General features: G+C 37.9%; 1 protein-coding gene across 1 annotated transcript in view; it reads left to right on the top strand.

Annotated features, from left to right (window-relative positions):
• The window catches only part of ek1 (eph-like kinase 1), a 135,183-nt gene that overhangs the window by 97,385 nt on the left and 23,057 nt on the right, over positions 1-14,741 (top strand). Inside the window, exons 9-11 of the mRNA XM_022681064.2 lie at positions 7,548-7,615; positions 8,202-8,327; positions 9,585-9,770. Coding sequence (XP_022536785.2) covers positions 7,548-7,615; positions 8,202-8,327; positions 9,585-9,770 — 380 coding nt within the window. The remainder of the gene's footprint in view (positions 1-7,547; positions 7,616-8,201; positions 8,328-9,584; positions 9,771-14,741) is intronic.

The raw sequence follows: 14,741 nt of genomic DNA on the forward strand, positions 1-14,741 counted from the left end.
TGTGTAATAAACCTTTCAGGGAACTCTCTAGTCTGGAAGCATGCTGGAAGCTTTATAATTAAACCATTGTACCCCATTGCATAGGGGGTTATGCATTCTATTCAGGCCTATGTCTGTGCCATTTTTTTATTATTATTTCAAAATTTTTATCCCATTTTTTACCCAATTTACAAGGCCAATTACCCAACCCACTCATTAGGACTCCCTCTAGCTGACTAGCACATGCCTCCTCCGATACATGTGCCACCACCTCTTTTAAAATTCCTGCAGATGCAGTATTACGGAGTAGTAGCTCACAGGCGCCTTGTAGTGTGGACCTCATATGAATGGGAATCGAACAAGTGATCCGAACTCCTGACTTTAGAGGCAGCAACACTTAGATTGCTTGTGTTGCCATTTTTGGACATACTATCAAGCCTTAATACTGAAATTATGCAGTGTAAATCTTTGGCTGCTTGTTTTGCAGCTTTTTTTTTTTTCAGGTTCATGTTCGATAAACTGTTGTTGGTGGGTGATGAATTACACCACAGATTAAATAAATTTTAATTTCTTATAGTTTTTTTTGGCACCTGGATTGTCTGCACTCATTTATTGCAGGCTATAAGGAGGTGTGTGTGTGTGTTCACTACCTCGCTCTACATCCAGCCTGGATACTATAGTTGTCACATCTCTTTCGATGTGTTTATCATAATAGCTCTTATGGATTTAAACATGTTTAAATCCAGACTGAAAACCTACATGTTTGATCAGGCTTTCAGCTCAGTTTAAAACACTGCAGCTCCGCCCACTTTTATTCTGTAACGGCACTTTTATATTATGTTTTTTTCTTATTTTAATTTTATTTCCAATTCCTTGTTGTTCTTTTACATGTTTTTAATTTTACTTCTCTTTGTTTTAATCATGTATGTTTTATTCATGCTTTATTCTTATTTTATTTTTATTTCAAATTCCTTGTTGTTCTTTTACATATTTTTAATTTGACTTATCTTTGTTTTAATCATGTTTGAATCAATCATGCTTTACTCTTATTTTAGTTTTTATTTTCCATTTTTACTGTTATTCTTTTACATGTTTTTTTTTTTATTATTATTATTTATTTGATTTCTCTGTGTATTTTCTAATTTGTAAAGCACTTTGAATGACCGCTGTGTATGAAAGGTGCTATATAAATAAACTTGCCTTGCCTTGCCTTGCCTTATCACGATAATGATCAAAATATGATTTCTTGTACAGCCCTAATTCAGATGACGTTATGCATGTTGAATGATGAAGGAAAAGTGTTGGAAGCGTATTTCTCTCTGTCTCTCTCACTGTCTCAGTTGAACAAATGAGCAATAACTGAAACACTTGTGTCAGCAACTCCACACCTCCACTCCCGTGCGATTGTCACCTGCAGATAGACATGCAGAGACTAAGACAAAAGAAAAGCTGAACAAGACAAAGAAAGTGGGTCATAGACAAAAGCTATTCAGCAATCACTGTGATGCACAATGTCTTCATTGCCAGACAAAGGAGATGTATGAAGCAGATAGCAGACAGAGGATGTGTTAATCACAGACTCTCAGACGGTGCTGTTTTGCCTTAGAAATATGTCAATAACTGCATATTTTGTAGTTAAAATTCAAATCAGCCCCTCCACCGGAGCCAACTGGGAGAATAAGTTATACTCGTTTACACCCCGGAGCGAGACCTCACAGACCCCCGACTGTGACAGGGGGGAAGTGTTTCATCAGCGTTTCAGTGTTTGAAAAGCGGGGTGCGGCAGGTGCAGGGGGAGGGCGTGTGTGGCACCTCGGGGGTGTTGTCTGAAGGGGTGGAGGTTTGGTAGGAGGGTCGATTCACTCTCTCTGATTACCACATGCTTCTATCAAACACACACCACCCCCCGCCCACCCGCCTTCACCCACCCACCTTCACCCACCCGCCTTCACCCACCCGCCTTCACCCACCTCTGTACTCACTGTATTCTCAGATCCAGCAGTGGAGCTCTGCGGAACGTCTGTCAGACGTTTGGGGATACATTGTCTTCCTCTGATTTAAATTCCTGAGTCAGATCAAGAGTTATTACTGTCATTCACCACCCTTTTCAGATGTCAGTGAAGAACTATGCGATTTATTGCAGAATAGGCAGTATTTCCAACATCTTTCGGTTCTTTTCAGTGTCAGAAAATAATATAAACAAAGCTGAAATACTCAAAAACACTCACATGCACAATGTTAACCTATTATAAAACTAAATCCATGATAAAATTTACTTTTTTAAGGATATAAACACAATTATTGCAGTATATTGTAATATAATTGATTTTTAACCCTTGTTTCATGATGCATATTATATCTCCACGTTCTAACAAATACACAGTGTGTGTAGTTGATTGTAAAGGACTGAAAAAGTGAACAGTATAAGTCTATTCAGGTTACAAACAGTACAAACAGTATAAAGCTTTATGCATACATATATAGATCTTTTTAACAACAAATGTTTTGGTTTTTCAGCACTGAAGTGCTCTCCAAGGTAGAGAATAGTGTTTTTAGTGGAAAACAGAAAATGCTGACATCACAAGTTGATGACTGCATGTTAAAGCATCACTGGACAGTGTGTGAATGTGTGTTCTTTCATCTGATCTTATTTACAGAATGTAGAAGTGTTGAGGTGGTGCTAAAGGTAAAACTAGCTCTTTCAAATGTGGATTTTAGCTTCTACAGCTCTGGTCCAACCATATCTGGGCTCTTATGGGTTAAATGTGTATTGGATGTGTTCACACTTGCATTATTATAAGGCTCCTCAGTACCGTAATACTTAATTTTAATTATCCTTTTTCACATCCTTTTAATTGCAGTTTGTTTGCATAATCTCTTGTTAATGTTTTTATTTTATGTGTATTTTTTCTTTATTTATTGGATCAAATGTATTTTTATGCATCTAGACCAATAATTCTGATTTAAAATACTGGAACACCTACATACTTGTGAACTCTCAGAAGGCAGTGTGTGAGTGTACGTGTGCATGTGTGATGATCACAGATGCACATCGAGCCTCAGGCACGTAAGGAGAGGCGGGGCAGTTGCTAAACAGGTGTGGTCTCCCTGGAGACTCAGTCTCCACCCCTCCCTTCATTAAAAGCAATGAAGAGGAACACACACACATGTACCCCCCAGACCCCAAGCAGACGGGTCCCCTGTTCATACTGAAAGAGACAAACCACAACCCCCAGCTGTGTGGGGAGAAGCAACAGGCAGATTAGGGGGCAGATGAATGGGAGATTTGCCCGGCCCAGCAGTCTCCTCATTATGTAATAGACCCCCAGGCTCGGGGAGACTGCTCCAGCCTGAGGCTCTAACACTAAGCCCGGCCTGCCGAGGCACAGCTGAGACACTTACTGATCAGCTGTGTCAACAGTTCGCACGGAGGAAGTCAATATCCAGACCAAATATAATTCACCCGCACTCCGCAGACCACACGCTCGTGCTGCTGGACCTCAGAGTGCTCCGTTATTACTGCATGGAATTCAGTTTAGCAGGTTTATGTGCTCTGCTGAGTGTCAAATATGATGGGAAGCTTTACACTTGTGGATACAGTGCCAATCAAAAGTGTGGATGTTCCTGATTAAATACAATTGAATATAGCTGATTCAATTAAAATGTTTTAGGACACAATTGGACATAATAATAGTTGTTCATATCATATATGGACAGTGTCGGGTAGTATTGGAGAACATGTAACGCCACCTTTATCCATTATAGTTACAGTGGAAAATTAGGTAATTAGACTACAGTACATTTAAGTAAATAGTTAGTTAATAAATTAACTTTATTTTTATTTTCGACCCTCCATCAGTAAATAATGTCTTAGCCTAAAAAGACTACTGGACACTGTTGCTGTCGAAAACTTTATTTCCACATTCTAAAGGGTGTGCAGGTGTGTTTCTTTGTAATGTTTTATAACTAATAGTATAAATCAAGATAACTTAGGTAATTAAGCTAAACCATCTTAAGAGCTTAGTTTTTAATGTTTCTTAGGCTCTTACACATCTAATACAGCCTGCTGGGTTATGTTGCTTTCCTATCATATACCACTAAACCAGACCAGCATCAACCCATTTAGGGCAGTTTAATAGGATAAACAGTGAGTTGTGATGCTTCAATGTGTCTTTAAACCTGCTGTAAAGAAACATCCCAGGTGTTTTTTTTAAGCAGCTTGAGAAAACATCAGAAGTGTGTAAGGCTGTATCAAAGCATATCAGGCTACTTGTAAGACTGTGAAGTAGAAGGTAGCTTGATTTGATTGGCACTTACTGGTCACTGCACACTGTCTCATGGGATTCATTGGTTTCATAGTTTGGTATTTTTCTTGTTTGAGACAACTTTGCGTTTACATTATGATACATTACCCAGTTCCATCCTGGAAAGCAGGTCTCGTTTCCCGATCAGCTGTGCGCCGGCATTAATATTCAACGGTAAACGTCCACCGTGCTCTGTGTTATTATTGAGCCGCGCTCCTGAGGGAGTAGCTTTAGAGCCCTTCTTTCCTCCAGCTGGTCCCTAACAGAAGGCTGAGGCTCAGTGCTGCTCTGCAGAAGTTCAGCTGCTGTCCTCCACATGGGCCCCTCTTCCCTACGCTCAGACCATCCAGGCCCAGAGCACCCCTATTCCACCATATAATTATTATGCTCGACAGACTTAAGAAGGATTAGAGGAATAATTAACACAATTATCAGTTTTTAAGTCCTGCACACTTCCTCCCCTGTGCATTCACATATTCATTATCGAAGGTACTATTTATTTCATGACCTTTTGGCTATGAGGAGGACTGGTCTGAAAGAAAAGGTCTGAGGTGAGGGAATTTCTGTGCAGTGGCAGTTGTAATAACTGTGCCAGAGAGAGGGAAGGTTAAGCAGTGAATAGAGGGAGGACATGATACTAAAAGACTGGGCTTCAGTATGGGTTCTCTGTTACCCTTGACATTTAATTGTTAAATTTCTTGGTATACATTCAATATGCAATGCATACTAATTTAAATGGTTCATTTACTGTATTTTTTATGTATTATATGTGGTTTGTAACGCATCACATTTATATGTATAATCTAACTTGTTTTGTGTCAAACATGGGCAGTACTGGGTCAATAGGGGTGTTCTGATCACATTTCTAGACTCCAACCATTTTGAGTGTCTAACAATACCGAATCCCAAACCTATACATTTTCATTGGAGTAAAAAAGAAAGAACACATCAAAGTTGTTCCTTAAGTTTTTTTTATTCATTTTTAATTATTATTAATGAAACTGTATCAAAACTTTTAGCACTTTAAGCACTTTTAGTACTAAGTGGTCATATAAATTATTTCCATCTAAATAGGCATCTAGGCACCTAAAAATGTCAGACAACAGCAAATTTGTGATTAATTATAATTAGGATCATTAATCATTTTTTTATGTTGGTAGTTTTTTTTCTTTTTTATATATAGATGGAGAGAATAATAATGGCGTGGTATGGTTGAGGCCTGGCAGACTAGACTTAGACTAGATATTTTTACTGTATTATAATATCAATATGATAATATACTGAAGTTTTGGTGCTTTTCAAAGGAGAATATTGTGATGTGCTGAGTTACTGAATTTAACAGAGCTAAGAAATAAGTGCTAGTGAAGCTGCATATATTGTTTTTTTTAGCATTTGTGTGTGTTTGTGTGTGTGGGGGGGTGATGGGGGAGAGAGAGTAGACCTGAGAGTCTTTAGCATAATTGCACTGTTTTGAAAGTTTGGAGGAAAATAAAGTGTGGATGAAAGTAGCAGATGGCTCAATAGGTAGCTAGCCTCTCTGCTAACTGAACATAAATCAGTGTTGATAAATGGCATGACAGCACGAGCAGCCACAAACTCACTCACAACTCACGTCATGAGGTACTTGTCTTTAACAGTGTGATCACAGCGTTCTATAGTGAACAGAGTCACAGAGTCTATAGTGAACATGTAATGTAACTTTACATGTATGATACATCAGTGATACGGATTTTTTTCCACCCGCTTCTGATCCCTTTAGTATTATATGATCAGATTGGGGACATTCCTGATTCTAGGTAGTGTCTATATTTTGTAAATATAGACACTTTAATGTAAATATTTGGACAGGCCTTATGATCAGCTTTTTGACAGAAATTAAACTGTCAGATTTGTCTTTTGCATTGTGATATATGATGCTTAAAACATCCATGTGTGTCCATGCTTGCATGTTTAATTTTGCTTTCCCACGGTAAAAGCAGCCTGCTCAAAATCACTGTTTGTCAGTTTAATCACTAGACGGTCATCTGTCCACTTGTTCATTTCTTTCACTGTGTGAAAAAACAGCAGTGTTCCTGTAGTCATGTAGTAGTGATACATCTGGTGTGTTTAGATCTATTGCCAAAAAAGTATTTTGTTGGCTCCTGAGTGGCCCAGCAATGTTGGCCTTATCATCATAGGTTTGATCCCTGGTGATACTGATGTCAACCGTTGCTGGGAGTCCTAGAGAGTGGAGTTGGCCTTGCTCTCTGGGAGCCACTTAGTGTGATGCATGTCATTGCATGAGCCTAATATGGCTTATGAAACAGATCTGACAGTGAAGGTTTCCTCTCCACGCTCTTTTTACAGCTAATGATGTTGCAAAGCAGCTTTGCAGAAATCCTACAATAAGAAAACAAATTATCAAGATTTGTAAAGCATAAAGCTACCTTCCATAATAGCAGCAGTAAAATGCAAATTGTTTAGATAAAAGTCAATTTAAACAACAGTGTAGTTGGTAATAGAGAGAGGGCATTTGGTTTGAGGCAGATATGTGTAGCTAGAGAATGAGCAGCTGGTCTGAGCTGAATAGCAGAAGAGCCCAACAGTCAAAAGATGCAATGACCAGCTTCAGATGATTCAGAGAAAAAGAAATAGCTTCCTAGCTTTCACCCTTTACCAGGAACCATAGTGTTGTGTAACAGGTAAAACCCTAGTCTTAGTCTGGAAATTGGATATAATACATGAGTACAAATGAATACATTTTGAAGCCATTGGGTTAATAAATGCCTGTGTTTTTACTTTATTATAACATGTATATTGTTATAATGTAGTTTCCTGACCTCTCTTTAATAAAATAGCTATTCGTCCACTGCCACACACTGTAATTACACTCTGGGAGCGCATTTCCATGGAAGTACACGTAAAAACACAACAGTGAGTTGAAACGTTCTGTCACATGACAGAGAAAGCCTAAAAACTTACTGGTCCTCCTGTTTTTTTTTTCAATTGCAGTCCGGATGCAGAAGTATAATAGTGAAGTGTCCGGATAAATCTTTAGTGTGGAAATTGGAAACAATATAAATACAAATTAATATATTTTAAGGCCATTTGGTTAATAAGTACCAGTGTATTGTGCAATAGTTATAATGGCAGAATGTATAGTACAGTGATTGATGCATTATTTGGTCTTTAATGGGTTGATATGTCTTAATATGTCATTATGTCAATAAAAAAAATGTGATCTAAAACTTTGTGTTAATCCATGTTTGTGTTGTTTTGCTTTAGGCATTGTGGCTACATCAAAGCGAAGCAGGACCCTGAGGAGGAGAAGATGCAGTTCCAGCATGGAAGAGGTGAGGGAACAACCTGATAAGCCAAATAGTTTAATATTAGACTGATAATTCAGTAATAATTATGTAGATTAGCCCCTGCTCTAGCCAATAGAATTAAATAGTGAGATCTCTGTTTTAAACTCAAGTGAGACCATCTTAATATCTGTCAATTCACCACAAGTCCCTAGAGCATTGAAAAAATAACAAGTTCCAGTAAACACAGTTCAGATATTTGCTGCTAGTTAGAACACAAACTTTGCAATCGCACACTTGGGCTTGCACTTTCGAAAGCAGGCAGAACATGTTGCTCTCGCAAGCTGTGCCATTTGTCAGCAAGTGAAAGCGCCGTGTGCCGAGGCTCCCTCTGTTGCATCCACTGATAAATGATGGCACAGATCACTTCAGTTCCCTAATGTGTGTTTTCTCTAATGACACTTTTCCTGCCTGCAAAAGACAATGCTTAATGAAGTTGTAAATGTGGCGCGCCCCTCCTTTAGGGAAATGGATGGTTTTGCTAATGAACGAGCAAAAGCGAGAGCAGAGGCCCAACCATTATCCTCACTCACTCACTCACTCAGTCCTGCTGCCTCTGCTCCTGTCTTTACAGTCCAGCTTCCTGGCAGCAGGACGTACATCCATCCTCACACGTACGAGGACCCCAACCAGGCAGTGAGGGATTTCGCCAAGGAAATCGAAGTCTCCAACATCCGCATAGAGAGAGTGATTGGCGCTGGTGAGTTCCATCAAGAACTGCAGTTGGAGTTTGACAGCTGGCAGTTATGCAAGAACACCACGAGCCAACTGTGTATGAAAGCAAGTAGTGATTTGTCAAGTTTCAAGAGATTTCTATGGAAAAAGAACTGGCCATTTAACCACAGAACACTTTGGATTGCTCTCCCAGACAGAAGATAAGCCTAGTCCAAGACTACATTTTTATTTAAAAAAAGGATCTTCATTGAGAATGATGTGTAGTCCAGGACTATCCTTAAATCCTGTCTGGGAAAGCGGCCTTAAATGTTGACATCTATTTTTACCAGTGAAGTTTTCGTAAAACATTACAGTGCTTTGCAGTAATGTCTTCTTACTCTAATGTAGTATATCTTTAAATTCCTGTAAATACCTAAATACCTTCCTATTTAAACACTTATAAACTACTTTTATTAGTTTACATTTTGATGGTATATAAAAAAATACAAATATGCAGTTAATATTACATAGTACCAGTCAAAAGTTTGGGCACACCTCTTCTTCTTGTTCAATGTGTTTTCTTTCTTGCATTATTATTATTTTCATTTACTATTGAAGACATTAAAGCTATACAGAGACACATGTGGGATTATTTTGTGAACAGAAAATAGTGTTAAACAAACCAGAATATGTTTTATACTTTAGATTCTTCTGAGTACCACATTTATATTTGAGGACAGATCTGCACACTCTTGGTATTTTAATCTCAGTGTGATTATTAGGGAAAATCACCTGGAATAGTTTTCTCAGTTTCTTGAAGAAGTTTCTGGAGGTGCTGAAAAATAGTTGCTGCTTTTCCTCTATGCTATGAAGCTCCAGCTCATCTCAAATCACCTCAAATACCCACCTCAGTTGGGTTTAGATCAGAGGATTGTGGAGGACTTTTTTGTTTACTATGTCATTTCATATGTGTCCCTTAATTATTTTTATTTATTTAATAATTATCTACAATGTTAAGAATACACTGAATTAGGAATTAAATGTGTCCAAACATAGTTATAAGGAACCTCGTCCCATAGTTGTTGAATTATACAGGGGTCCATGAAGGTTCTATGAGGATTATACAGTTAATAAAGCCTGGCCAGAACAAAAACTAATGAGGAACCAGTTAAAGTGGTTCTAAACTAGACACCAGAAATATTAAATCAGGTAACGTTGCTTCCATACTTTTGACATATACTGCAAGTTAAACATGCTGTAAATACATTGTACTGCTTGATAAACTCTTGCTTTCTTGCTGTAGGTGAATTTGGGGAGGTGTGCAGCGGGCGCTTGCGTCTACCCAGTAAGAGAGAGATCCATGTGGCCATTAAGAGTCTGAAAGCAGGATACACAGAGCAGCAGCGGCGGGATTTTCTCAGTGAGGCCAGCATTATGGGCCAGTTTGACCACCCCAACATCATCAGACTGGAGGGAGTTGTGACCAGATGTGAGTTTTATTTATCTACTTTTTTACATGTATTTACATTTATAATATGTAATTTTTGGAATGAACAGCTAATGCAGAAAAAGAAAGGGAGAAAATGTTTCTTTTTTATTTAATCCGCAACATTCTGGGTTCCGGGGTAATTTTCTCTTTTATGGGGGGGTCCTCTGTAATATTATTCCCGTCCAAAATGACCATGTATGTGTTTTTCTTAGACGTCCACTGTTTTTCGCTAAACTCTGTGGTCCTCCGGTAATTTTAGTCCCGTCTGAATGCAAATCTCTAAATTTCTTCACCTCGCGTTTAATAAAATTGCTATTTGTCCAGTGCCACACACCGTAATTACACTTTGACTGCACGTTTCCATGGATATCCAGGTAAACACAACAGCGAGTGGAAATGGAGGAGCTACTGAACGCGATGTCATGTGACCGAAAACGCCAAAAACTCACTGGTTCCTCCTGTTTTTTAAATTGCAGTCCGGATGCAAGAGTTTTATCACTGAGTAGAAGTGTTCACAGACATCCCCCTCATAAACTAATCCCGTCTGCATAGGACTATAGTCGATTTTTAGCTCCAGTTTAAAAAAAATACTGCAAAACACTATAAATAAGCTATAAATTATCACGGTCATGCAGTTTTCACTTCTTCACATAAGGTAATTTCATAATGTAATGTTTTCCTATTTTAGAGATACTATACAAGGCTTTTGTGTGATAGTGAGAAAATATAGCTTTATTATTTTATGGATTGGATGGAAATTAGGCTATACTCAGCTTTAAAGTACTGTGATCAGACCAGGGTGGTTCTCTACTATTCAATAATAGTAATAAGATCTCTTTCAGGCAGAGCACCGAACACAATGTTCCCTAACTCTGTGATTACATGATTAAATTGTAAGTGGCTCTGGCTGAGAGTGTCTGCCAAATGCCATGAATGTAAATGTGTATGAAACTGCAGCCTTTCGTGCATTAGCCTGTCTTGTTAGAACAAATGAATTAACAATGTCAAATGTATAGATTTAATGCACAAGAAACGTGGCCAAGTTGTTCGCTCAATCAGGAAAAAGTGAAATTTATCGACAGCATGATTGAAGTTTATTATTTCCTTGTTAATATTTCCTCTTTATACAGCTATCTCAGAGCATGTGCTGTGCATAAGGCACCACACCCTTGTGCAGATGGAGATATAGATGTATCAGGAACGAAACAGATACAGATAAAGATTATCCAGTGATTTTATACAGTATATGCACATAAAATCAAGCATGTAAGCATATATTCGCACTCACACACATGCACATACGCACAAGCACACGCACACACATACAGAAACATACAAACGGCTCGCGTGCGTCACTTCCTCTGAATCTCAGCGCAGATGTCGGATGTGCAAAAGATTTCCTTTGTTCCGCCGCCGTCCTTGGTCTTATCTTCAGGAATAAACAAGCAAGCATGTGTGGAACATGAATATTTCATGGCTATGAATATGCATTACGTGAGCATTGCTATATCGGTAATACACTGGCCTACTTAATGAGAACATGCATGATGTTGGGGCTGCTGAAGTCGTACTCCCTATGAGTCGTATAACCTGCTTATCACAGGCGATCATCTCTGTAGCCGACCCAGTAACCCGAGATAAGGTGTCAGTCCGATAGTGCTGAAGTAAGTACTGAACAGAAAATAACAAAAGATATGGTAGATCTGCAGACAAAGAGATGAAGAGCAGCAATGTTTAAATCAATTCTTCAGCAGCACGCTGTTTCCTCTGCGCCTTGATTTGCATCACAATGTGACAGATCAGGAATTTAGCGCTAATGAACAGCACACCCAGAGACGCCAAAATTGGAGCCTATTAGTCAGTTAGGATAATAGCAGTGATAATGATGGCCGCCATCATAATGCATCCATTGAACCTTGCCACTCGTCTCGCTGTATAGTGAGAGCGGTGTTGCCATGTTACGTGTTTCAAGTCTCTCGTGGTGCGTGTTTTGAAAGCGCTGTGTTGCGCAACTACATTTGGCTATTATAGCCACTGTCGATTGCTGCTTTGGGTTACATTATATATTTATTTATTTATTTATTTGTATTCTTTCTTTACTGTTTCACCTCATCCGATTACCACAACCGCCTTTTTAACAACAAAGCCATCTATATCCATGGCCCGCTGTATAAATGTTGATGGTAAAAACTGTAATTGGATGTGGGTTTTGGGAGAGAATGAGTAGAGAGGGAATGAATATTCAATCAGCCGCACATATTAACAAAGCATTAATCCGTCCAGCATTTTTCTGCCAGTTCCGCTGACTAACGTGACTAATGCAGATCATGGTCTTTTATTTTACATATATTCCAGCACTTGTACACGCTGTACTCCAGCATGTTATGTGAATGTGACATTGCAAATCAGATCACCCTACCTCTCTCTCTCTCTGTCTCCACCACATAAAGCCAGGGGATGTCACCCTTTTTCCCCTTCCATTAACGCAGTGCTACACTAAACTGCATAAGGTGGAACTGACTACTTCTTTAGTCTTTAGTAATTGGCTGTGATCAGACTGAAAGCCCAAATCTGATCTTTGGCATATCTAGATTGTAGAGAAAAATGAATTCTTTACAAATATGTTTACATATAAGAGCTATTCACAATTACAATTTAAATTTCTAATACAACAACTGAAAAAAGCAGTTTTGTTATTTTTTTTTTATTTGGGCATAGTAACAACAGGACCATTTACAGCTATCAAATATTCAAACTATTGTTTTCTTTAAATTTATTTTCAAAGGAAGTAAAAACCTCGAAAGCATAATGAAACATATATTTTAGCATTAAATAGTTTTCTTTCTTTCTTTACAACTTTAAAATCAGCTTTTATATTGAACATGGGAGCAGGGAGAGGACCCGGAGTGCAGACGCAAATGCAAGTAATGTTTATTAATATACTAAGAAAAACAAATAAACAAACAATAAACCAAAAGCAACAAGGAAACAAGGAGTAAACTAGGACCAAGAAAACATGCAACCTAAGCAAACAACAAAAGCAGGAAACACAGGGCTATAAATACACAAACAAGGCAGGAAAGGAAACAGAGAACACCTGGGGAAAGGTAACAAGGGGGCGGAGCTACAGATGAACACATATGGGAGCACTGAGGACAAGGAGAGCAAGGAGAGCTAAGAAGAAAGGTAAATAAACAAACAGGAGGAAGGAAAAATAAAGAGACAGACAGAAGAGACACAGAACGTGATGAGATTGTGACAGTTTTATTTTTTTATTAAGGAAAATTGTAAAATATGGAAATCACTGCCACATAAAAGAGTTCTATACGTAAAGATGTAAAATCTTTATTGTCCCATTTTGAAAATCACATTGAAAGGGTTTTAATTGGTTAAACAAGTTAATCTGATTGTATCCTTTTGGCTTTTGGTAGTCTGGAAGGCCAAAAACCACAAGAAATATGAATTTTACATTTAAAGGTGGTTTGATAACAATAGTGCATCTTTTGCATGAGTCACAACTTAAGAAAAAATTATCTAATTAATTTCAAATAGATGGATATGTGTGAATTCAAGAAGAACATTAAAGCTTAACTACTGAAACCAAACAGCTCTTTCAATTCGTCTTTTAGTGTCTGGACATGTAAATCCAATCTGATCCCGCAAATAACAGTGCAGATTGTCAATTCGACAGATCTGATTTCAGAAAAAAATCCAATTAACGTGCAGTCTGAACATAGCCTTTGTGTGGGTTATTAGTATCCTTTGTCAGACAACTTGGACACCATCAAAGAGGAGTGAATTACTGGTAATCCACCTAAACCTCAGGATTATAGAATGACAGTCACTTACTGTGTCATAAAGGCTGTTCCAGCTGTTACATTAGTAGTAATTGCAGATTTCAGTGATTGTGAAGCTTGCTGATTACATGTGTCCGTAAATGTGCAGGACTGACTGGCTTTACTGTTGTCAGCTCTTTAGAGGCTAAAGGGATTTAAAAAGATCTAAAAACAATTAGAAATCAGCCATTCGTTTATCCACAAAATTATTTACAAGGAAAAAACCTTTAAACCAACTGCCAACATGGCCAGACCAGGCTGTCCTAACAAGTCCAGCCCAATATCAGACCACAAGATGAGTAAAGAAGTCTCCAACAATCCTAACATCGCCTCAGGGGGACTACAAACAGCTCTTCCCACAGCACTAGCTTGATTTTAATGGGAGGTGTGCAGGGAGGAAACCCTTTCTGTCAGATAAAAAAAAAAAAAAAACTTAAGGATTTATTGGTCCAAAGCAGATTTTCACAGAAAGCCTGATCTTTTTCTAGGCATTCTCTGGCCACCTTTAGTCTTTCCCTGATGTGGGTGATTTTGGGTCACATGACTGTAGCTAAAGTTATTTACTAGGGATGTACAGTGATATCAGATTTATATCACGTGCAGATTTATGTCTTACAATTCATTATTTGTTTAGGTTTGGTCCATATTTAAAGTCATATATTTGATGGTTATTTTATTGATTATTCTGTTGCATGTCACATGTTAAAATATCTGTATTTTAGTCAATTTATAACTATACAGAAATAAACATATAATAACATATAATATAAATCCTGGCAGATCTAGCCCCAATTTCTTCATTTTATTAATTAGTATGTATCAGCACTGGAATATACTGACTGTATATATATACATATATACACCACAAATGCTGGACATTGCCTTCAACACACCAATTGCATGTTGGTACATCCCTAGTAATGACATAAGTAAGGTTTTATCTTCAGACACACTACATCTGACCTAACAATCATGATTGACAGTTACATGAATTATATTTATGTTCATGTATGATTTTAATATCTGAACTTCTGATCGTTTTACTGTTTTAAATAAAAACTTGGCAAAAACATTAGATATAAACCTAGTTATATAAGGCATTCAAAAGGCATAATGTGACCTACAGTTATATAAA

The sequence above is a fragment of the Astyanax mexicanus genome, chromosome 1, assembly GCF_023375975.1.
Source record: "Astyanax mexicanus isolate ESR-SI-001 chromosome 1, AstMex3_surface, whole genome shotgun sequence".
NCBI classification, from domain to species: Eukaryota; Metazoa; Chordata; class Actinopteri; order Characiformes; family Acestrorhamphidae; genus Astyanax; species Astyanax mexicanus.